General features: G+C 42.6%; 1 protein-coding gene across 1 annotated transcript; it reads left to right on the top strand.

Annotated features, from left to right (window-relative positions):
- The first annotated feature begins 586 nt into the window (after positions 1–586).
- On the top strand, positions 587–19,606 carry SUPV3L1 (Suv3 like RNA helicase). Its single transcript, XM_069863357.1, has 15 exons — positions 587–726; positions 6,293–6,370; positions 6,639–6,746; positions 8,335–8,449; positions 9,027–9,195; positions 10,609–10,720; positions 11,003–11,080; positions 12,156–12,247; positions 13,165–13,345; positions 13,731–13,824; positions 14,428–14,647; positions 15,015–15,095; positions 16,577–16,753; positions 18,279–18,427; positions 18,795–19,606. The coding sequence occupies exons 3-15, from the start codon at positions 6,683–6,685 to the stop codon at positions 19,288–19,290; spliced, it is 2,028 nt and encodes a 675-aa protein (XP_069719458.1). The 5' UTR covers positions 587–726; positions 6,293–6,370; positions 6,639–6,682; the 3' UTR covers positions 19,291–19,606.
- Positions 19,607–23,626: the final 4,020 nt, after the last annotated feature.

The raw sequence follows: 23,626 nt of genomic DNA on the forward strand, positions 1-23,626 counted from the left end.
GTCTCTCTCTCTCTCTCTCTCTCTCTCTCTCTCTCCGTGGGCGCTCGGGTGGGTTCGGCTCCCTCCGGCGCGCGTTCGGCTCCCTCCGGCGCGCGTTCGGCTCCCTCCGGCGCGCGTTCGGCTCCCTCCGGCGCGCGTTCGGCTCCCTCCGGCGCGCGTTCGGCTCCCTCCGGCGCGCGTTCGGCTCCCTCCGGCGCGCGTTCGGCTCCCTCCGGCGCGCGTTCGGCTCCCTCCGGCGCGCGTTCGGCTCCCTCCGGCGCGCGTTCGGCTCCCTCCGGCGCGCGTTCGGCTCCCTCCGGCGCGCGTTCGGCTCCCTCCGGCGCGCGTTCGGCTCCCTCCGGCGCGCGTTCGGCTCCCTCCGGCGCAAGCGCGCCGAAGGGAGCCGAACGCGCGCCGGAGGGAGCCGAGCGGGGGTGGGCGGGGCGGCCCCGTCGCGCGGCGATGACGCACTCGACGCGCGCCGCCGCTGCCCTTGGCTGCCGATGAGGCGCTGCGCGTGGCCGCTGCTGCTGCGGGTCCCGGCGCGCGCGGGGCTCGCGCTCCGCCATGGCGGCGGCGCCCCCCGCCTCGGCCCCTCCGCCTCCTCCACCTCCTCCTCCTTCTTCTTCTCCTCCTCCGGAGGCCGAGCCCCCGACACCTCGCTCTTTGTGCCCGTGCCGCTGAAACCCGCCGGCGACGCGGGCGAGGAGGATGTAGGCGCCGAGCTGACGCGGCCCCTCGATAAGGGTGAGAGCGGCGGTGGGGGGGTGGTTCGGGTGGGAACGGGCTTGAATCCCGGCTGGTTCCACCCCCAACCATGGGCAGGGACACCTCCCACCCGAGCAGGCTGCCCAGGGGCCATCCAACCTGGCCTTGGACACCTCCAGGGATGGGGCAGCCACAGCTTCCCTGGGCAACCTGGGCCAGGGCCTCACCACGCTCGTTGTGAAGAAAATCCTCAGGTCTAGTCTAAATCTTTTCCCCTCCCGCTTTAAAGCTGCTCGCTCTCATCCTGTCACTCCGTGCCTTCATAAACAGTCCCTCCCCAGCTTTCTTGTAGCCCTTTCAGGTACTGGGAGGTCGCTCTAAGGTCTCCTCGGAGCCTTCGCATCTCCAGGCTGAACAACCCCAACTCTCTCAGCCTGTCCTCCTATGAAATATGCTTCAGCCCTTGGATCATCCTTGTAGCCACCTCTGGTGGCCATTCCAACAGTTCCACGTTCTTCATGTTGAGGATTCCAGAACTGGACACAATACTCCAGGTTAGATCTCACAAGAGAGGAACAGAGGGGCAGAATCCCCTCCCTCATCCTGCTGGCCACGTTTCTTTTGATGCAGCCCAGGACATGGTGCTCGCCGAGCCTGGTGCTGGGTGGGCTCGTTCCTGCACACCCTGTGTGTTGCAGTCAGGATAAAAGGTGCTGGGCCTTGCAGCAGGTCCTGCTGCTCCCCTGGGATCACATGGCCTTGGAAACTGTAACTGCAGCTGAGTTCAGGAGCCATAGTTTGCTCAGACATTGGTGTTATGGACAGAATAGCATTGTCTATAAGTGCGCCCAGATCAAAATCAGGCAAAACTATTCATGGTTTCAGTACAGGATGTGGGATGATGTGATTGAGAGCATCCCTGTGGAGAAGGACTTAGGGGTGAAGATTGTTGAAGCTGCACATGAGCCAGCAATGTGTGCTCGCAGCCCAGAGCGCTAACCGTGTCCTGGGCTGCATCAAAAGAAGCGTGGCCAGCAGGACGAGGGAGGGGATTCTGCCTCTCACGAGACGCCATCGGGAGTGTTGTGTCCAGTTCTGGAGTCCCCACCGTAAGAAGAATATGGAACTGTTCCAGCAGGTCCGGAGGAGGGCTACGAAGCACCTCCCATATGAGGACAGGCTCAGAGAGTTGGGTTGTTCATCCTGGAAAAGAGAAGGCTCTGAGGAGACCTTATGGTGACCTTAAAGGGGCTACAAGAAAGCTGGGGAGGGACTTTTTACAAGGGCATGAAGTGATGGGATGAGGAGGAATGACTTTAAATTGGAACGGGGAAGAATTAGGCTAGACATTGGGAAGAAATTCTTCACTATGAGAGTGCTGAGGCCCTGGCCCAGGTTGCCCAGGGAAGCTGTGGCTGCCCCATCCCTGGAGGCGTTCAGGGCCAGATTGGATGGGGCCTTGGGCAGCCTGGTCTAGCGGGATGTGTTCCTGCCCATGGCAGGGCTTGGAACTAGATGATCTTTTAAGGTCCTTTCCAACTCAAACTGTTCTGTCATTCTGTGAAAATGTTCAGTGTTCCTAGGTATTGGCCACCAGTTTAACTCAAAACTTCAGCTTTTGGTTAAAGCAGTGCAGGTCTGTCTTGTGCATTCTTGGGTTTCCACATCCGAAAGTTCTTCATAATTTCTCCTAATTAAGTGTCCTGATGGCATAATATTTGTATTAACTCCAAGCATAAGAAGTGTGGGAAAATGATTTCATTTTGTCAGAGCCCTTGAGGAGAGACTACCTGGCCGTGAGAGAAAGAAAGAAAAGAAAACCTCACTAGGAGGGATAATCCTGAAGAGCTGTAGTGTAAAAAATCCTTTATGTTTTCAGGTTTGTCTTTGAGGCTTGGTTAGTGTGTTCTTTAGGTACCAATAAATAGAAATGGTAGCCTCTTACTTCTTGCTTCATTTGTTTGGTAAGTCGTTGTGTTGGGTTTCTTCAAAGGTGCAACTGAAATGCCCTATTGTGTGGTCTCTACTAACTTGTTCAGAGACCAAATCAGCTGGAATGACTGATGTTCCCACAGCTTCAAGTTCTTTTGTGTGAGACTTGCAAGGAGCACCAGCCAGGTGACCAGCATGGTCCTCGTCTGGCTTGTCAGCCTGTAGTGTTGTCAGTGATTCTGTATTTTGAATCTGTCAGTAATGTTAAAGGTGGAACTGAATGAGACCTCCCTTAGCAAATGTTATCCATTCTTTTGTGTGAAATGAATATTCTTCTCCCTCCCCTCCCCCAGATTCTGACCATGCACAGTATTATGCACCTGTGGTTTTTGATATTTTGAATAACAGTGCCCTGTCAGATTCTACTTTCAAATACTGAACTAGATGCAACACAGAAGAACTTATATTTCTAGGTTTTCTGATCACAGCTTGTGAAGAAACTTTTTTGCTTACAACATGCATAATTCCAGTGTGAGTCCTTTCTTCAGGTTGTTACTTGCTGAAGTGAGAGAGTGATCTTAGTTTTCACGCTAGTCAAACACTGTCAGTATAACAGAAGCCTTTTTAGGAGCTTACTTTTGCGAAAACTTTATAACAAACCTGCTGCTTAATGGCCTGTGGTGGGATTTCTTCATGGCTACATCTATTTTCTGCGACTCCGTGGGAAGTGGATCCTTACAGGTGCTGCTGTATGCTTTCACTTTTGGTGTATCAAGTTGGTTACAGCTAGAAGGAGCTTTGCTTTTGAGCTTTTCTTACAGAGGTGATAGCAGAATGAGTTCTTTAGCCATTCATTCCTTTTACGTTAGTGATGTTTTAGATATATTTGTGTGATGTTGATGTCTCCCTTGTAAAAGGCCCAAATGCACAGTGCTGTGGGAAACTTCAGAACAGTATGAATTTACTGTATGATGGAATGATTTGAGATCTAAGTAGGTGTTTGCTAAACCCGTTGTATGATTGCCTTATGGAGCAGCTCGTTGTTGAGTGATTGAGTCACCCATGAGCACAATCTAGTGAGGTATCTAAGAAGCAGTTATGGAAAATAATAAAAAAAAAATTAAGAAGAAAAAGAGCTGTAATGTTAGAGTGAAAGGGAACAAGAGATCTGCTCATGCATGTGGTATCAGGAGAAAAGAGTGTAAAGAGCAATGGGAGAAGATAGGGATGTGTCAAAGGTAGGTGAGCTGCTGTGAGTACGGAGAGAAGGATTGGTACCTGGCTTCATGATTTTTGGGACTGAATGTTGCCAGGTGAGTGGGCAGCATGAATTGGGGTTGGTTTGACTGTGAGCCTTCTGGAATGGAGGTGATCCATTGTCCATTTTAAATAAAAGTAAACAGAAACCTGTTGTATGAAAGATCAGAACTTTGTGCCGTGTACCCTCTACAGAATCCTTGATATGGTTGTTGATTCGGAGCCCTAATGCTCAGTTTTTGTATTGAATATCAGTTCTGTGGCAATTGTCATCCCACAGGGCTGTGCTTACCGGTGAGAAGTGTAAGCTAGGAAAGATTGTTGTCAGCAATTCGTGTGTCAGGAATGGGAGGTGCCTGAACAACTGGATTACTCGGAATTTTGAAGTAAAGCAGTTGAGCTGCCCCGGTGGCAGCATGCGAGCGTACTGAAAGGGACTGTTGTTTTCTTAGATGCAGGAAAGTGATTTGAGTCTTCCTGCAAATAGGGCTGAAACATTGGAATGAGCCTGATACTTTGGAGTCCCCCAGCATGATTTCTGAACTTAACCCCAGAGTCAGACTGTCTTTTTACTCAGAACCTTACAAAATACTCCCAAGAAGTCAAAGTAATCGAGGAGTAAGAACTAAAATACTGTTGTGGAATGAGAAAATGGTAAAGAAAGGGAAATCTTAAAACAGTAATGAGTAGTAAAAAGGGTAATGTTAGCGTTAGGATGCGGGTCTCCTGAGTACGTGCCCCTACTGGTAGCTGTTGCTCTGGAAATAGCACTACACACAGGTAGATTAAGCTGATGTGGGCATGGCTAGTTGGGTTGCAATGCCAGCTTTATTTTGTTTTGAAATACCTTATTATTAAAGCAAGTTCTTGTGCTTGGGAGGGATTGTGACCTTGGATGTTGAGGCTGCGATGGTCCCAATGTCATGTTGGCCTGGATTGTAACAAATGTTCTGGCATTGACCTTTTCCTCTTGTAGTAAGGCCAATAGGTTGTGAATTCAGCTATATGGCTAACTATGTTAACTGTTACAACTTCTTATGGAAGCTCTGAAGAGAGTCAGACCTCTGCTTTCATTTAGTGCAGTGTTTTCCAGTCTGTCTCTGGTTTCTGGACCCTTGAATATTTCTTGGTGAGAGTATGGATGCCTGTGTAGTAAATGTGAGCCTGCTGACATCTTGCTCAGTTACCTTTGTGAACATTTCAGACGGTGAGTTAATCCATTATCAAACTGCTATAACCGTGCACAGGCTATGGGGTGTAGCCACTGCTTTTGTCCTCCTGGCTTTGCCTGCAGTTGAACTTTGTCATATTCCTGTCACCTGATGGTTTTCATTATGCAAAGTGGGCTGACTTTGCTCTAGAACACAGTTTTTCAGAAAGAGTGGCAATATTTCAGTAGTTTAAGGTTGATCTCATGGGAGGCTTTCCATGTCACTGCAGAGACTTCAGAGAGTTACGGAGTTACAGAGGGCAGAGCTCGGCAGCGTTGTGTCCAGTAACTTGTGCTGGCAAACCAGGGTTGTGCTGCCTCATGCGTTAGTTGTAGCTTTTTATAACGTAGAGTTTGTAGACTTGAGTTTTACCAATACGTTTATGAATATTTGCTGGATTTGCTCATGATATTTGCTGGATTTTTGTGAATTTCTGACCTGCTGCACATGGAGAGGGGACACATTTTTGCTGATGTGATTTAACTAACACTTAATGGACTAAATTCAGAGCGTACCTTAGTAAACATAGTTTCGTTGCAACTCTGAACTTGCCTTTTTGGGGAGGGAAAAGATTTAATAATAACTATATAATAGATTTTATACAAACAAATTGAGTAGTTAGTGATATGAAGAAACTCTGATAAGTTTTCATCTCCACTCCTTTATTTAAGCTGAGAAATAGGAAGAATACTGCATCTGGTTTGCCTGATCTTTCTGGAGAACGTGTCTTGGAAGCCATGTGGAGGGAAGAAAGTCTCTTAGGGTGTTTAGTAAAAGCTGTCGCTGCGTAGTTTGAGTGGGTTTACTTTTTCCAGTAAAACCGACTACTTCCTGATAGGTGCCAACAGAAAGCAAACTAAAACCACCCCAAAATACTTAATTAGATTGTTCTACAGCATGTTGGCTGCAGGTTCCCACTTTTATGCTTTCCTATCAATTACCAGAGAGAGTGTCTCTCAAATACTGACCTCATTTTCATGGCAATTCTTAGACTGCTGCAGTTTAAGCTTGTCCTTTTCCATAACAGGCTAAATCACTAATTGTGTTTAATTTAGGGAGAAACCATTTGACTCTGTTCAGCATAACAAAGATTCCCTCTCTCCAGAGTAAGGAGACTCTGAGCCATGATCTTTGGGCCAGGAAAATGGGATGAATTTTGAGGAAAGTAAAAAAAAAATGTTGCTAATGTTGCTCTCTTTCTACAGGTGAAGTTCTAAAAAACTTAAATAAGTTCTACAAAAGAAAAGAAATCCAAAGACTTGGAGCGGACAATGGATTAGATGGTAGGAAACTGTTTTGGGGTTTTTTTGGTTTTTTTTTCAAATGTGAAATCTGTTTTTATGGTGTTGGGTAGAGCTGATTGGGTCTCATAGCACTGTTTGTTTAGGTTGTCTCCACCACTCGGCTCAAATAACCTTTATATTCACTTGTAATATCTCCTATCAAACTGTTGTTTTTTAATGAACTGCTGCAGTGTTTTGTTGGCTGTTTACACATATGGCTTTGTGATCCCTGTCCCGTTCATTTTGTTCCTTTGGGTTTTTTTTGCAGCTCGCCTGTTTCACCAAGCCTTTATAAGCTTTAGGAAATATATCATGGAGTCCAGTTCTGTGAGTGCTGATTTGCATATTATTCTCAATGATATATGCTGTGGTGCAGGCAAGTATCTGGAGTGCTTGTAAAATAAAATGTGCATTTGTTTCTTGGATTTGACCTGTATGCTTACCTGTGTACCTGTGGACCCTCCTACTGTGCCTAAGAAAGGTTAAAAATCATCACTTCCCTGTCAGAAACACTTGTGCCCATCCTATGGGATGTTCTGTCCTTAAATCTTTGGTAGTGGAAGCTAAAGAGCTGGAGGTCTTGGCTAAAAGCAGCCTGTTGTTTTCTTTTCAGCAGTGAACAGTTGCTCTAGAACAGTGCTGTGCCATTTATTCCTCTCTTAAAATCTCAGTGGTCACTAGGGGGCACTTTGAGAGCTTTCTCCTGGCCAGGTGGCTTGAAGAGTTTGGGAATTCTGCTCTCGGACTGTACTCTGTTTCCATGTGGCACTGAATTCCATGTCTGCTTGCTTAATGCATCGTGTGTTGTAATCAACAGCACCTAACTAAAAGGAGATGCTAGCTGGCAACAGGAGGAACAGCCTTCCCTGCAGTTTGAGCTGCAGAACCTTGGCACTGTGCGTGTGTTTTTAATAATGATAATTTAAAGGTTACAGTGGTTTTTGTCTTGAAATGTGAACGTATTGATTTAGAATGTTTACTGCCTTGGAAATTTAAAGTGTCTTTTTATATCAGTTGTGCATGAAATCTTTCCCATGAGCTCCTCACTTCCACTTCTCATTTACTTTATATGAGGATTGTTTATGGATGCCTTTAAACTCACATGTAGAGGAGTGTAAAGGGTTATTTATTGGGGCAGTTTTGAAGTTTTTTAGTTGAGTTTTGCTTGTCCAAAGATGATAATTGAAAATACTACAGTTTTAAAGTTCTTTAAATTCTGTACAACTATTTTGATCCATCAGTTACTAATTTTGAATTTAAAAACAAAACATAAAACACTGCTTTTTTTAGTGTGTGTGTGTGTTTGGTCATAACAGGGTTATAGATCCAGGCAAATTCTGTGATAGCTGGGTAATTAGAGTGTGATCTGAAATGAGAAATTTAAGGCCACATTTCTGCTCTGCAAATGCTCAGAGGAGTGAACAGTGAACCTGGATGTCTCCTCTGAGTTGATTTTTCTGTTTTTGTTTTCTCAACTTGGGATTAGAGTTTTACAGTTTTGAAGCAGCAGGCTAAGTCTTAGTAGCTTTGGGAGGCTGCGAACTTTTTTTTTTTTTTCTCTGTTTAGTCATAAAAGCATTTTAGAAGTTTTTATCTTATTTTATTCCTAGGCAGCACGTGAATTGGAAGAAAAGGCTAAAATCTTCTTAGAAAAGCTAGTTCTCATCCAGCTCTGCCATAGATTCTAATTTATTTAGAAGTTCTCTTGACATGCAGGCTACCCAGGGTGAATATAATGAAATGAGATTTATTTTTTTTTCGTACTGTTGTATTCGCATTACATCGCTTAGCGAGTCTGTGTATTCAGGGTAGTTTACCTTTCTGCTGTGGAGATAATTATTGAATTTTGCTGAGAACCAGAAGCTGAAAGAACTACAGAAGAGTGTGGCGGAAATAAAGTTTATTATGAAGATGCACACCTTCAGACAAGCGGGCACACTTTCTTAAGAGGGTTTGTCTTCTAGGTCACGTGGATGATCTCTTTCCATTTTTCTTGAGGCATGCAAAGCAGATCTTTCCAATGCTGGACTGTATGGATGATCTGCGCAAGATCAGCGATTTAAGATTGCCGCCCAACTGGTCAGTATGTTTAAGTGGTTGCTATGTTCTCTTTTCTCAGTGTCTTAGAATTTCATCGTCTGTTTACATAAGCTTTATGATGCATAATTGTGCGATATTTTCAGTTCCATTTCTCTGTTTTTACAACAATTGTATCAGGAACTTTTACTTGTTACAAGATACAGTGCAGTCAGTTAAAAGGAAAATAAGATTGTATCAGCTATGAAAGTTGCTGAGTTGGTATTGCCTTTCCAGAAAGCTGCCTTCTGGCTGTATCTGTTTGGGAGGTAGCATGCCAGAACATTAAAATGTTAATGTACCTAAAGGACGTAGACCGTAGTCATGAATAATTCTGAACAGTGTGTGTGAGTTCCACTCTAAATTTTTGAAAACATTGTATGGATTAGAAGATGAAAATTTAAGACATAGTAATATCTTCATGCTGTCTCTATTTTAGAACTTGATCTTTCTGCTATGACCACGCTTTAAAAAGTCTATTAATAAATAAATATTGAAACTAATTTGCATTTCTGCCAAATCAATACCCAGAACACCAAGATAAATGTTCAACAGATCTGCTTTTTTGTGTATGTTTTAGGTATCCAGATGCCAGAGCTATTCAGAGAAAGATAATATTCCATGCCGGTCCTACAAACAGTGGAAAAACTTACCATGCTATCCAGAGATTTTTGTCAGCAAAATCTGGAATATACTGTGGCCCGCTAAAACTTCTGGCTCATGAGATCTTCCAAAAGAGTAACGATGCTGTCAGTATGTTGTATTACTTGCCTACATCCTTAGTACTGGAGCAGTTTCGTGAATGCATGTTTGTGAAGTGCTGTAGGTGATTACGGTAGTTTGTGACGCAGTGTTCTTGAATGGGCACCTTTTCTTTGCGGTAGTGTTGGCTTGTGTGAATACTGGTTGTGTGTTTCTGCTTTAGACGTGCAGAATGGAATGTCATTTCTGCAAATGGAACATCACTCTCCCCATAGCACGTGCTGTGCAATTATTCCTGGAACCTGCCTTCCTTTTCCTGTAATTTTTCTCTCCCTGGGTTTAGCTAGGTTCTACTATCGGCTTTTTCAGTGCGAAAACCAAGGCTTCTTTTGCCTGTGACCTTTATTTCAGCTTATATGCAAGAAATTACCCTTATTTAACTACCCTTAACCTTGTGCTTCAGTGTTAAAATCTGTTTCACTCAGCCATTTAATAAAAAGTTGTGCAGCTTCAGGTGTGTTGAGTTGAAGGGCAGTGCCCTATATCAGGTCCCTAGAGGAACCTTTCATTAGTAATTTTTTTAATTGTTTCCAGCAGCTTTTTGAAGGCTCCTCACCAGTCTGTTTCCCACTGCGCTGAACCGCACCGGTTCTGAAGCATTACAATAACACTTCACCTATTAATGCAGCATAGTGTGTACAGTAGTGTTTGCTGAATGATCTTGTGGTTTCTCTTTTTTTGATAAGTCTATGACTTAGAATTTGTAATTCCTATTATTGGTTTATCAAAGCAGCACTGAAGAAAGATTGTCCTAGGATATACCTGTAACCGTATCCCGTTGTGTATATGGATACTATGTAGTGGATCCTCCTTGTTAGTAGTTACTGCACCTTTTTTTCCCCATGTGTTTAGTGTTTGTGAGGACACTTCATTTGGCAGCTCGTGGCAGTTCATGGATGCGTAGTCCTTGAGGGTTAAACAGACCTTTCTACATGGCTCTACAGGTGGCTGTAGATCTGGGAGGAGCACTTGGAGTGTAGAGCAGATGAGGGGCAGCTCCTGCCAGTCCTCATGAACTCTTGCTGTGTGAGATGCCCAACAGGGCCATCACCAGTTGAACTGGGGAAGGCTGAAGCTTGCAAGGGCCTTGCTCTACGCGCCCCTTGTACTACAGTTCTTTCGTTGCGTATGTGACAGCTCTGAAATGCTCCCAGGAAGGTGTGATCTGCAGGAGCAGGGGAGGGCGTCTAATTACAGATACTGCCCCTTCATTACACCCTTTAGTCTGATAGGACGTAAATACAGGGCACAAGTCTCAAAAAGGCCGAGTAGTTATTTTCTGGATAGCTTCCATTATACTGTGTTAGAAGTTACTTTAAGAAACTGTTTTTTTTTCCCCTTTGGAAAGAGTATTATGTTATATTAAAGAAACTTAACATGAGTTTTCTGTATTCCTTTAGAATGTGCCATGTGACTTGGTGACAGGAGAAGAGCGTGTGTATGCCAATGAAGATGCCAGACAAGCTCCTCATATTGCTTGTACCATTGAAATGTGCAGCACTAATACACCTTGTATGTATACAGAATTGTTTCTGTCATATCTGTGGTATCTGTGTATTATTGCATGGACACTAAAGTAGCTGGACTATTCCTTTTCACTCTTACTTGAATAATTTCTGAACTATGTTACAGCAGTTAGTAAAACCCGGATCACTTCAGAATAGTTTTTTGTTGGTAGAGGATTAACTTGATTTGAGCAATGTATTTTAGAAAGGCTTAGAGTTCCTTCCCGTGTTGTACTGCTGTTCTAGATACTCTTTCTTGGTGCATCACATCTTTCTTTTTTGTTTTGAGATGAAGTTGCTGTGATTGATGAAATTCAGATGATCAGAGATCCTGCCAGAGGGTGGGCTTGGACAAGAGCCCTTCTAGGTAAGCTTGGTTATGCTGAACTAGTTTAATGTGACTTATAAATGGCACATTGCATCAAGCTTAGCAGTCAGTATATGCATAAATGTTTGAAATATGTGATGCAAAATAAAAGCTATTATTGTTTCTTCATATGTCTTCCCACTGCAAGTTAGAGACATACTCTGCCTTGAACAATTTGCCTGTATGACAGCAATTTACCTGTCATGTTCTACTTAATGATTATAAAAAAAATACTTGAAGTTACACTGATGCCTCTTTTAGTTTTGCTTCCTTGGATAATATGGAGTCTTTGTGTTGTTATACCGTACTGTCCTTTTACATTCATTAATTTCTATGGTTTTTTGTTCAATAAAACAACACAGTTTGTCGGAGATTTTGTTATGAAGAGATACTGTGAAATGTCTAGCAACGTGGCGAACATTAAATATTTTATAAGATTAATTTCAAATGGCTCATTTACAAAGCTGTTAAATTCTTAGAAGAATGCTTCTTTTGGTAACTTTAGAGCTTTTCAAGAGGAATTTTTAAAACTCATTTTTCCTCAGATTTTGAACTAAAGTTTGGAATCTGACTCCCTTGCCCGCCTTTTCCTTCACTACTTTGGATGCTAAATTTAATAGGTTGTTTTGTCACACTTCCCTTACCTCCTGTTTTTCCCTTTTGCTATTCTGACTGTTTTAGAGATGTATTCATGGTTTTAGAAGGTCATGCGGACAACAAAGGTCTTCAGTTCTGCTGTGATTTGGGAGTTAGTAAAAGAGCAGTATTAAATAAAACATACTTAAAGCTTTGTTACATTTGTTCAGGGGTTGAGGGTACCTCTTGTTTTGGCTGAGAGGGTGCAACAAGGTATTAGCTGCTCTGTTTGTCCAAGCATCACTTGCTGATACGGAAGTAGTATACTGTGGGAGAGGCCTTAGGGGCTGGTTTGGGATGTTGAAGGAGCTGCAGTACAGGCCTCATGATGCCTTTAGCATGCAAAATGTAATTGTGGGGTAACTTTTAAGTCAGCTAAAGCTACTGTTGCCTATAAATATGTAACATTTTGCATTTTATTTCATTGGATCTTGTTCAGGACTCTGTGCGGAAGAAATCCATGTCTGTGGAGAAGCTGCTGCTATTGACTTGGTGACAGAGCTCATGTACACCACAGGGGAGGAAGTTGAAGTAAGCTTTTTAATTCTGTAATGCTATGAATGGAACATCAGGTTCTCCTGGCTGGGAAACAGGCAAAAATGTAGGGCCCTTTGGGGCTATCACTGATCAAAGTTATTCTTGCAGAGTTTCTTGTTAAAATGTTTCTCAGTTCCTTAAAACCAAAGGAGATGTTACAATTTGTTTCAGTTTTGGTTTTGTGTGTTTTTTGGTTTTTTTTTCAAGTGGTAGTATTGTTTTGCTTAAAGGGCTCCCCTCAGGGAATGCTGCAGCTATTTAGTGCCTTTCTTTACAGTTCTGCTCTTCCTGGAGGGCCCAGTACCCTTAGGTTTGCTTGAGGCTACTGAATCTGTTGATACTTACTCTCCATATGATAAAGAAAGGAATTAGAAGAGATAGCACTGCCAGAAGAGTGATTGAAAGATCTCTGAAACCCAACTGTATTGTCATAAACATTTTTTTTTTCTTGGGAAGATTCCTTTGTGAAGAGTACTTGAAAACATGAAATTTGGTCTTAAGAGGGTCCAGCCTACATGATCTCCTGGTGAATTAGCTGTAGCTTTATGTATCTGTGTGTGGTGGGGTGTGTAATTCTGAAAGGGGATGAGTTACAGCATTCAGATGACTGAGTGAAAACAGACTCTTGTTTCTTGGTAGGATTGCTGCATAGCCTGCGTACTGCTTTTCTTGAATCTGATTTACATATAAAAGTATATAGTTCTGTTTCTTGAAAAGACCATATAGTGCACAGCTTGGGAAGAGCTGCAAGTAAGGTGTATACGTTGTCTTCTCCCCAGTAACTGTCCCTTCAGGACGGGGAGAGGTCCCTCTGCGTTACAATCAGTTGTGATATTAACCATGCTGGCTGATATTCCACAGGAATTTGCCACTTAAAACCATCTGATCTTTGAAAACTCCTTTGATTCTAGGTCCGAAACTACAAGAGACTCACTCCTCTCACTGTGCTGGACTATGCCTTAGAATCTTTAGATAACCTCCAGCCTGGGGACTGCGTTGTCTGTTTCAGTAAGAATGACATTTATTCTGTCAGCCGACAGATTGAAGCCAGAGGATTAGAATGCGCTGTCATATATGGCAGCCTGCCACCAGGTAAAGCACTCTTCCTTTTATTTTTGAGGCAATGTTCTGCATTTGCTGGTTCCTTAGAAAAACTTTTAAAATGAAGCAGGACGAGTTTTCCTGGTTTGGCATATAGTTAAAAAAAAAATCAACTTTTGCTGACTGATGTTTTAATCTTGGGATTAGACCTTTATTATGTTCTTAATATTGATCTTCAGATAAATGTAATTAAATGAAGTCTATCCACAGCTTTGGAGATGATTTAAATCCCTCCTGCCCTCTTCCCCCAACAACAGCCACATAATGCCAACTTTTTTTCCCTCAGCCTGTTATAAAGGCATCGGGCATAGTAAGACATTGTCTTTGTTTTGTAAGAGGAGTTTGCTATGTGAAGTGTTTTGTCATTCTGTTTTAGGAACAAAACTTGAACAGGCAAAGAAATTCAATGATCCTAACGATCCATGCAAAATTTTAGTTGCTACAGATGCAATTGGAATGGGACTCAATTTGTAAGTACTTGGAGCGGGGTATGGTGTGAGTTTTCTTTTGTGCGTGTGATACCTGCATTAGTTTCCTCACTTGTTTCTCCCCAGTTTGTCTAATATGGCTAAATACCTGCTGTGTCTGGATAGTACAGTGCATACATTTTAATTCTGAAGTAGTGATCAACTTGATTGGGTAGAACTGAATTTGAATTTTAAAACTGATTGCAAGAACTAAATGGCTCACTTGGCCTAATTCTGTGTGATAGCAGGTGCTGTTAAGATCCTTTCGATCCACTGGAGTAATGTGCTATTTTGTCAGAGTATCAGTTTCTTGCATTTCTGAAATGAAGAGCAAGTTCCATCCGATTTCAGATGTGTGTTGTTGCTGAAGGTGATGCAGCCACCTTGCTATGAGGCACTGAGGCAGATGATGATGTTGAATGAATTAGGACCCTCCTAGAACACAATTGAATGTGTTGTGTCCATAAGTAGTATTTGTGGTCCCTTAATTTGTAGAGGGGGAAAAAGCTCAAACAAACATACAAAAGCTTTCATTCTTCTGTAATAGGTTGGATATTGCAAATACTTTGCAAAAAAAAAGGATTTCTCTTTGTTCAAATGTTACAGGTGTATAAAAAGAATAATTTTTAACTCGATAGTAAAGCCAACTATCAATGAGAAGGGAGAAAAGGAAATAGACACCATTACAACCTCGCAGGCTCTACAGATTGCAGGGAGAGCTGGGCGTTATGGCTCATCCTTCAAACAAGGAGAAGTCACTACAATGCATCGTGATGACCTCGTGCAGCTGAAGGAGATTTTGAATGAGACTGTGCGCCCTGTGAAGGTGAGGGGCTCAGTACCCGGGTTGTACAGATGTGCTCTGGAGCTGTTTTACTGTGTTCTGGTCCCAAATTATTTTGCCTTGTGTCTGTTTACAAGTTAGTAATAAAAATGGATTGGGTCATGCCAGTGTGACTTTGACTGTCAGTCCCGTTCAGAGGCTTGCAGTATTTCACTTGTAATGAAGCTGCTCTTTTAAGAATTAAAATGCACGAACACAAAAGTTCCTAAGTTCCAGATAAGCATGTTAAATACACTGGACTGATGCTTTGTTTTCTTGTGTTTTCTCTTCCTGGGTTTTGTTTCTGATGCATTAACTTAAGAACAATGCTGAGAATTAATGGAATTTTTTTTCTTTATTTCCCCTTTAGGCAGCTGGCCTACATCCTACTCCTGAGCAGATAGAAATGTTTGCTTATCATCTCCCTGATGCCACTCTATCCAATCTAATTGTAAGACTGATCACAATATTATCCTTGACTTTAAAAATTAAGCATTGCTTATAGTAACTGCTTTTGTACAAACATGCACTTTGGGAACCTGCCAGCCAGCCTTGTGTGTATTTTGAATCAGTTGGTTTCTTCTCTCTACCACAACAGTGACTGAAAATGCTTCTAGAATACTAAGCTTTTCTGTGTTATAATAAACTTGAAAGATATTGAAGTGTGTAAATACATTTACATGTGTTGAAGAGTTTGCAACAAACTTTTCATTTCACTTTTCCTGTATTGTAAATGTAGACTTTTTGGTTTGAGGCTTTAAATGTTAGACTGGAATTTTCATAAATGAATGTGAAAATTCCTGGGAAATGGGGCTGGTTGTGTCTGTACATCTGAGAGCCACCTGATTTTTTTCCTGGTTCTGTGGACGTTATGATAAAACAGTGTCTGCTTAACTTCAGAAAACAGATCTCGTGTCATCTAGTTGATCTCTTCTTTAGCTGTATAGTAGAATTTTTGGAGCTGCCTAGAGCATTTGAAGCAGAAATTAAGCTTCCAATGCTGCGTTTAAAAAATAGCGTCACAGTTTTTAGTACACTGAGAAATTCTTAACAGCTTTGTGGATTTAAATGTGTATTGTTGTTCTCTGCTGGTGTGCTGTTATGTAGCAAAGTGTATGATTTCTAACCTCAAGGTACAAGGTTATACTTGGAGACCTCCTAGCAGACTTAGGCTGGTAGGGTAACAGCGTATCTTTAACATTTTACTGTTGAGAATTTCTGGGCTTGCGTAGAAGTATTAAGATAAAAACATAATGTTGTTACTGGTCTTGTAAGGATTCAGTCACATACTTAGTTAAGAAGCTCAGTGTCCCTTTAAAGTTCTTTTAAAAGATCTTTCAAAGATTTACACTAGAGAAGTAACTTTGGGCCTCCATAAAAATCCCCCCTGCAATGTGCGTCTCCTGTTTCTCCAGACCTCGGATATGTTTCAGGTATTCTTTGAACTCTTCTGTTCCAATACTGTATTTATCTTGTGATTTCCTTCCTAAGTAAGATCTGTTCCTGACGCTGGGCTAAAACCACCTCAATTATTGAATTTTGTTCTGTAAAGTTAGCGGTTTGGGTCGTGCTAAGCCACAAACCTGGAACAAGTTGTGAACATAGTAGTAACTGGTTCCTGTGATGCTGTTCTTTGTAACTAGAATGTGCACTTCTGCAGCGCTGCATTTGTTAGGAGACTAATAGAAAATGTTTAAATAAAGCATAGCCCATCATGTCTTCTCTGATTCTGTGTTGGAGAATTTAATGAAAATCCTGTTAAAAGAGTATAGGGAACTCTCCTGCTTCCCTTTTTATTCCTGTGGTCAAAATGGATGTTTTTAACTGTTCTTTCAGTATAACCAGTCTTTGAAACAATAATTTCTTTGGTTTGATAATACGAAGTTTAACACCCCTGTCCTGTAATAACATCCTCTCCATTTATTTTCATAGGATATTTTTGTGAGCCTCTCACAAGTCGATGGACTTTACTTTGTCTGCAACATTGATGACTTTAAATTTCTAGCAGATATGATTCAGCACATTCCACTAAATTTGCGATCACGATATGTTTTCTGCACTGCACCTTTGAACAGAAAAGAGCCCTTTGTGTGTACCACACTCTTGAAGGTCAGTTATTTTTTCCTCAAAAATGTGTTATATCTGTATTGGAGCAGGCAGGTCTTGGTCCATTGAGACTGTATCCAGCTGCTATATTTATGGTGGGTTTTGCCATTAGATCATTTGGGAGCATTCTTAAAGTGCTTACAGGTAGCTAAATAAAATAGCTGGGGAAATATATACATTATTAATTGCATTCCTCACCATTTTTATTGGCCAGAGCTTTTAACTTCTGAAAACTGATTCAGCTTTTGTGATGCAAATTAAAATTTGGATAGTTGTTCTATTGTTTGCCTCAGAGAATCCTACTGCTTGCCTCTCAGGTAATCTTTGTACTGAGAAGGATCAAAATTGTGTTAGGTACTTACTGTGCTCCACAGTGTGACTAAAAGCAGTCCTTAAACCCCAAGATTCCGCTGCTTCAAGGCCTTAGCTTGTCAACAAAAGAAACGCGTGTGGGATGAAGCGCAGTTGCTGATCTGATAATGCAGCTGCATAGAATTAAAACACCAGAAATACAGTGCTGTAACTTGCTCTCAGAATTACGTCATTTCATTCTGGATGTACTCTTTTTCAGTGTGCCCCTGGAGTGGTTATTTTGAGGAATTTGTTAGTCAACTGATTTCAGCTTTTTAGGATTAATAATTTTGTTCGGCCCTGTTGCTTTGTTGGACAGTATTGCCTTTGTCCCCCTTTAGAGATGGCCAACAATGTAAAAATTAAACTGATATACTGCCCTCACGTCACAGATGTTAGACCTGTGCTTTTCAAAAATGGTTAATAATGTTCTTCAAAAAGCAAGTGATCCATTTAAAGAGTTGAAAAAAATTGTGCCTCGTTAAGAAAATGTTGAGCGTTTGGATCCCAAGTAATGAAGGTGCAGGGTGGGCATAATATGAAGTCAGAGGGAGACAGGCTGTTATGAATGCCTGTGTGGATTTAAGCCCTGTTTCTTAGTAAAAAAACCCACTTCTGGTATCAGCCTGTTAGAAAGCAGTTATTCCAAGAGGAAATTTTAAATTTAAATCTCATTTGTCTTGTTTATCTGTTAGTAGAAGAGCTGAAATGTTTAGGTTTCGGGAGAGCTTATTTCTAGTGCAGTTCAATCTGTTTGGGCTGTGAATTGTGTGTTTCCTAAGTCAGCAAACACATGTAATGTTTTCTTAATCCTGGAGATTCTGAAACAAGATAATTAACAGAACAGGAGCAGGGGGAGTAAAAAGACAAAGCCTGTCTGCTTTGCTAGATGAAATCGTATGCCTTCAGTGTTGTGCTTTTCTGGATAGCTCTATCCTTTTGTTACTTAACTCTGTGCACGGCCCATGGACAAATTGTGTTAATGAGGCCCTGGAAAGGAGACATGACTCCTGGGTTGAGTAATTAAGTAAAAGAATGTGTGGCATTTGGGCTATGTAAAACAAAGCAGGTATTTTCTGGAGTATTCTATGTATACAGACTCAAGGGAATTTAATTCGTTTGGGATTTCTTCTTTCCTGACTAACTGCAGACTTCACTGAATCTGCTTGTTTTTCAGTTTGCCAGACAATTCAGTAGAAATGAGCCTCTGACGTTTGACTGGCTCTGTCGGCACACCAAATGGCCGTTAGCCGTTCCAAAGAACATCAAAGAACTTGTACACCTTGAAGCTGTTCATGATGTTTTTGACCTCTATCTATGGTTAAGGTATTGTCTTTGTGCTTGCAGATTTTTTTTTTTCTCCTAGTATTTGTGACTTACAGTCCTAGAAAAGAGAGTGTGGTGCAGCAGGGGCTCCTTTGGCCCTTTAGAGGATCTAGACGAGTGCAAATGTTGCTTTGTTGGGGGAGCAGGTCAGGGGTTCTGCAGAGAACAGTTTGTAACAGAGAAAGTCAGAAACAAGGTGATCCTGGACTGGAGCAGCTGAAATGTCACTTAAAATACAGTGGCCTTCGCATGCAACGGGTAACAGTTTGGGGTTTTTTACCTTGCATAGTGTGTATCTCATTTTTTGTCCCAGTCAGCAGTCCTTTAGTGCAAAGGTTTAATTGTGTGGTGTTTCGCCTCTCTTCAGTTACCGCTTCATGGATATGTTCCCTGATGCTGTCCTTGTAAGGGATATTCAGAAAAAACTGGATGACATTATTCAAGTTGGTGTCTGCAACATCACGAAGCTGATCCGAGCTTCTCAGTCTGTAGCTGCTCCTGGTGCAGCAGAAGTTGTGTCACAGGACTTTCCTCTCTTGAGGACTAAGAGTGATACCAGGGCGGTTTCGGAGCGTCATGGTGCAAGATCCACAGAAGCTCTCTCTGTTGCAGTGGACGTTCCAGGAGACAGAAGAGCAAAGAACTTGAAAGCCTATCGGTCTGCTACAAGGCAGGAGGATCTGAAAAGCCATGGACATGGATCTCTTGCCAACAGATTGCTGCGTGAAGGACTTCTAACACAGGAAATGCTGAGACAGCTGGAGAGTGAGTGGCAGGATCAGCACAGGAATGGTAGATATGGCCTCCGTTCAAAAAGAGATGATCAGAATAGTTCAAAGGAAACGGGGAAAAAGAAAAAATAGAACCGTGTCCTAATTCTGTTTAGTTTTTATTCATAAAATAAAATACTATTTTAATAACTTCTTTGGCATTTCATGTTTACACTGCTGCAGCTCCCTGATGTTTTTTCTTCTCCTGTGGCCAGTTACGTGAAGCACTCGGAGAAATGGACTTTTAAAAGCACAGAGGCTATAGGTTTGCTTTTACCAGCCAGCTGTGCACTGTTTCAGTCGTGGTGTTCAGCCTAAGTGTATGATCTACTACTATGTGAAAATTTGAACTTGATGTCTTCTTGCAAGATATCCTCACGTTGTTAATAAACATCACATATTTCACTAGTAATGAATTAGCTACTCATTCCATCCCTTCCCCAAGGGCAGAGTTTAACAGATAATGAACAAGTAATGAACAACCTGGCAGGAAATTGGGTCGGAATGGTGATAGGAGTCATGAGCCTCTAACCTTTGTGTCCTGTGGAAGGAAGCAAAAAGCATTTGTGTTAGTGCATTGTGTTAATGAATTTCTGGCCACGGGAATTTTTGAGTAAATTCCAGTTCTGTCATATGAGGGGCAATTACTGTAACAACACAAAATCTTTCCTTGCTCTTTAAATTGTATTCTTTCTCCTGGGAAAAGCCCATCACACTGATTCAGGCAAGGTTGGGGGTGGGAGGGAGTTGAGTTATGACTTTTGAGGAGAAGGAAAAGATGTTAGAGGCACAGGTATAGTGTGTTTACTTTTGAGAAATTCACATACCCGTTTCTCCCTTACTTTTCTAATTCAGTTCCATACAAATTATTTTGTTCTGTTGCACTTCATAAGTGTTGTTTCTCTTCACATGCCAGTTCGTGGTATCTGAATTTTTGGAGGAGATGGAAAACATTTTACTTAAACTATAAGCTGTTAGGTAAGCTTAAGTAACATCTTGTGTGTTGGTATTTGTGCCAGCAGTATTTTCACATATCTGTTTTATCGTGGCTATCAAACTGGAAAAGTTAGGTGCTTGCCCCTGGAGGAAGGTTTAATTTGTTGGAATTAAGTTCTTGGGGAAAAGACTTTTTTTTCCTGATGCAGTGTCACTGAGTAATGTCAAAGGCAGCGCACCACCGGGCTACGACTGTTTCAGACACTTACAGATGCTATGTTGTTTGCTTTTAGCATGAGCAGCTGTAAGATAGGCTTTTGAGCTCCCAGTAGGGATACTGGAGAGTGGAAAGAATCAGAGGCAGAAGCTGCTGTGTACTCACAGCACTGGGTTTCAGTGCTAGCAGATGTTGCTGGGGCTGCTGGAGGAGAATAATGCTGCAGCATCTGCATTTCTTAGGTTGGCTGTATACAAGTCTGCAGGTTCTGCCTGTGTTAATGCTGGGATACTTAGAACAGCCGGGTTGGATTTCCCTGTATCACATACTTGACTTTTTAAAACGATCGTCCGCATATCTCTGCACGTTGAAAGTTGGCTCTGAATCCCCTTCATTTATTCCTAGTATCAGTCCTTTAAGCTGCTGTTCAGAAACAAGTCTGCAGCAGTTGGAACGAAGTTTGTAACAGCCAATTTCAATCTATTTCATGTACTCTTTCACCATTAGTTACTAAAAAGTAAGCAGCGTGTAGCTGTTTCTTGCGCCTGTGATCTGCTGATGTTGGTGCCAGACTGGTGGGGAGGGAAAGTTTTAGGTCCTTTCTCTGCAAAGCCCCGTCTTTCTTTCTTTCCCCAAGAAAAAAGCAAGCAATGTGTGTGGCAACAGCCATGTGAGTGTCTTAAATTTTCTCCTTTGCAGATGAGTAATTCTGCTTTGCTTTCCCAGGGTCCTGACAGCTGCTGCTTAACAGCAACATGACTTGCAGGGAATGTGAGTTTGCAATTAACTCTAACGAACATATTCCATTTGATGCTATTCAGATAGCTTGGGTGATGTTTATTACATGATTGAATGGTATCAGTTGCCTCCTTGTGTGCTTGGCCTTGCCAGACTCGAAGGGAAATTGTTGCTCAAGCCCACAGATGGGTTTTGACAGCATGAATTTGCCCACTTGCCTCTGGGGCTGCAAGTTCTTTTCTGGATCTGCAAACCACCCTTTAAAACCATGCTGGTGCAAGGATGATTCTTCTCTTTTCTCTCCCTGAAGTGTGTGTGGGGCTCGGTTGCAGGAGACCCATGTTGCTGCTGTACTTCGCTTCTAGTCTGTTTTGATAAATTTATTCTTAAATTGTACGCTAAGCTGCTTACTAGTGTATATTTTTGAGCAAGGAAAGAGTGGCTGCAACTTCGAGGTGTAAGCCAGCCTTGTGTTTGAGCAGCAAGCTTTGCAATAAGGAAGCAAAATGACTATAAGCATTCTTTTTTGTATTTTCCCGAGATTAGCACTTGGCTTAACTCATTGCTTGTTTCCATAGTGACTCCATAGTAACTGTTTTAAGAGCTCTGAAGTTTATTCAGGCGTTTCCAGGCTGACTTTTTATGAAAGTTTTCTTTTCTTCTGAGCTAATGGTGTGGCTGTTGTTGACTCCTATTAGAATGGCTACCAAATTGGTCCCATGTGCTACAATCCGGACTGGTGTGGTACGGAGCTGTGCCAGCTGCACGGTTTTTCATGTGCCCTGCACAAGCGAGACCCCAGGGGAGGGCTGCGTGGCCTCCTGCTCTTCTTCAGGGGGCCGTGCCGAAACTTAAAACAACATCAACGCCGTTGTTCGCTTGGTCTTGGAATCACATTTGCAAAGCTCTTTATTTCAGGTGTTCAGATTTCCAGATTAATTTCAGGCATTGGAGTTGCGAATGTTTGGAAGTTAATTGATTTCACTATTTTTTTTTATGCTCCAAATGTAAAATGCAGATTGGAACAGCACTACTTGGTGAAAGCCTTCTTTCTCTTAAGCCGAAGTGCTCTTTTCTGTCTGTGCTGTCTCCATCTCTTCTAAACAGTGTCTGTCCTTGCTGTGGATTTTCCAGTCAGTCACCTCAGATGTTCTGCTTTATATTGCAGCCTGATGTTGCCCTAGGAGAGCAAATACAGGATGAATGCGGGGTCCCCTCTCTGTTCTGAGTTTTGATGTGTTTCTGGGGAACAAAGCTGCTGCTTCTGGGAGGGGAAACACCTTGGTCTTGGAAGCATAAGGTATCAGAAGGATTTCTCCTGTAGCTTTCTCCACTGTCTTGCAGGTGTTTGACTGCGAGGCTGTGGGAAGCGGATGGGCTACGTGAGCACCAGCCTCTTCAGCATTCTCCGTTGTGCCTTGAGACAAGGTTTGAAGGGAGAACTGCGGGAGAAGAAAGTAGAGAGAGGAATATTACAGCTTTGAAGTCTTGGCCACCGCAAAGGGGGAAGGGTGGGCTTATGACCCAACTTTTGTTGGGTGCAGCTCTAACAAAGGGAAAAAACAACATTGCCTCGAGCCTCCAAGCTGTGTGCAATTAGAGCTGGTCTGTTCACTTGCTCCTGTGTTCTTTCCTCTGTACTGGCCAGAATACGCATAAAAGGGCTGTAATGGATTGGGGTGCTGGGCTCTCGGTGCGTGGAACTGCTGCCTGTGTGGAAATGAGATAATGCCTTGTCTTTTCTTGCACAACAGCCTGCCCGAAGCTAGGATGCACCAGGGATGAGCGAACAAGTTACGCAGTGATTCTGACATGTCAAGTATTTAACAGAGCTTGCTGCCAGTTTAGTAAGGTTTAGATCTTTGAGACCCTTTTCCAGTGGTATCTGTTAGAGAAAGAAAGAAAAGAGAGAATGAAATATAAATCTACTGTATTACAGACACAATGAGCTCTGGATCAAAGTGGGATGGAGCTTGAAAGGTGATGTTTTCAATTTTGCTGGCCAGAGGGGTTGTGACTCGGATGGCGTGGGCAAACAATGAGGAAAGAGACAGTCCCTCTGGGAGTCAGTGTCTGACTTAATGAGCCAGCAGTTATTAAAAGATGAATACAGGAGAAGTGAACCGTGCTTTCTGGCTCGTAGCGTGGCTTTTTTCTTCTTTCTTTTCTCCCTTTCTCTTGAAGATCAAAGGGCTAATTTTAGAACAAGCCCTATTTATGGACTGTTCAGCCTCTCTGTCTGCTTTGCTCTTGTTCTAGAATAGTGGAAGATAAATAGAGCTGGTGGGATTTCCCAGTGTCCAGAGCTCATCCTAATGGAAGACAGGAGCCGGGGGTGGGGGGGAAGACCAGACCTCAGCCTTTCCTAGCAGTGATTCTATATAACTTGTCTCTGCAGAGGGAGTTCCCTTCCCCTCTCTCATCTCTTTCAGTCCTTCCTCGTGATCAGAGTCTGAAAAAGTGTGACCTGTGGCTGCTCCCGATGTTCAGCAGAGCTGTCTCCTGATCCTTGCCTTCTTGACGTGATGTAGCTGCCAA

This window comes from Phaenicophaeus curvirostris, chromosome 9 (assembly GCF_032191515.1).
Source record: "Phaenicophaeus curvirostris isolate KB17595 chromosome 9, BPBGC_Pcur_1.0, whole genome shotgun sequence".
NCBI classification, from domain to species: domain Eukaryota; kingdom Metazoa; phylum Chordata; class Aves; order Cuculiformes; family Cuculidae; genus Phaenicophaeus; species Phaenicophaeus curvirostris.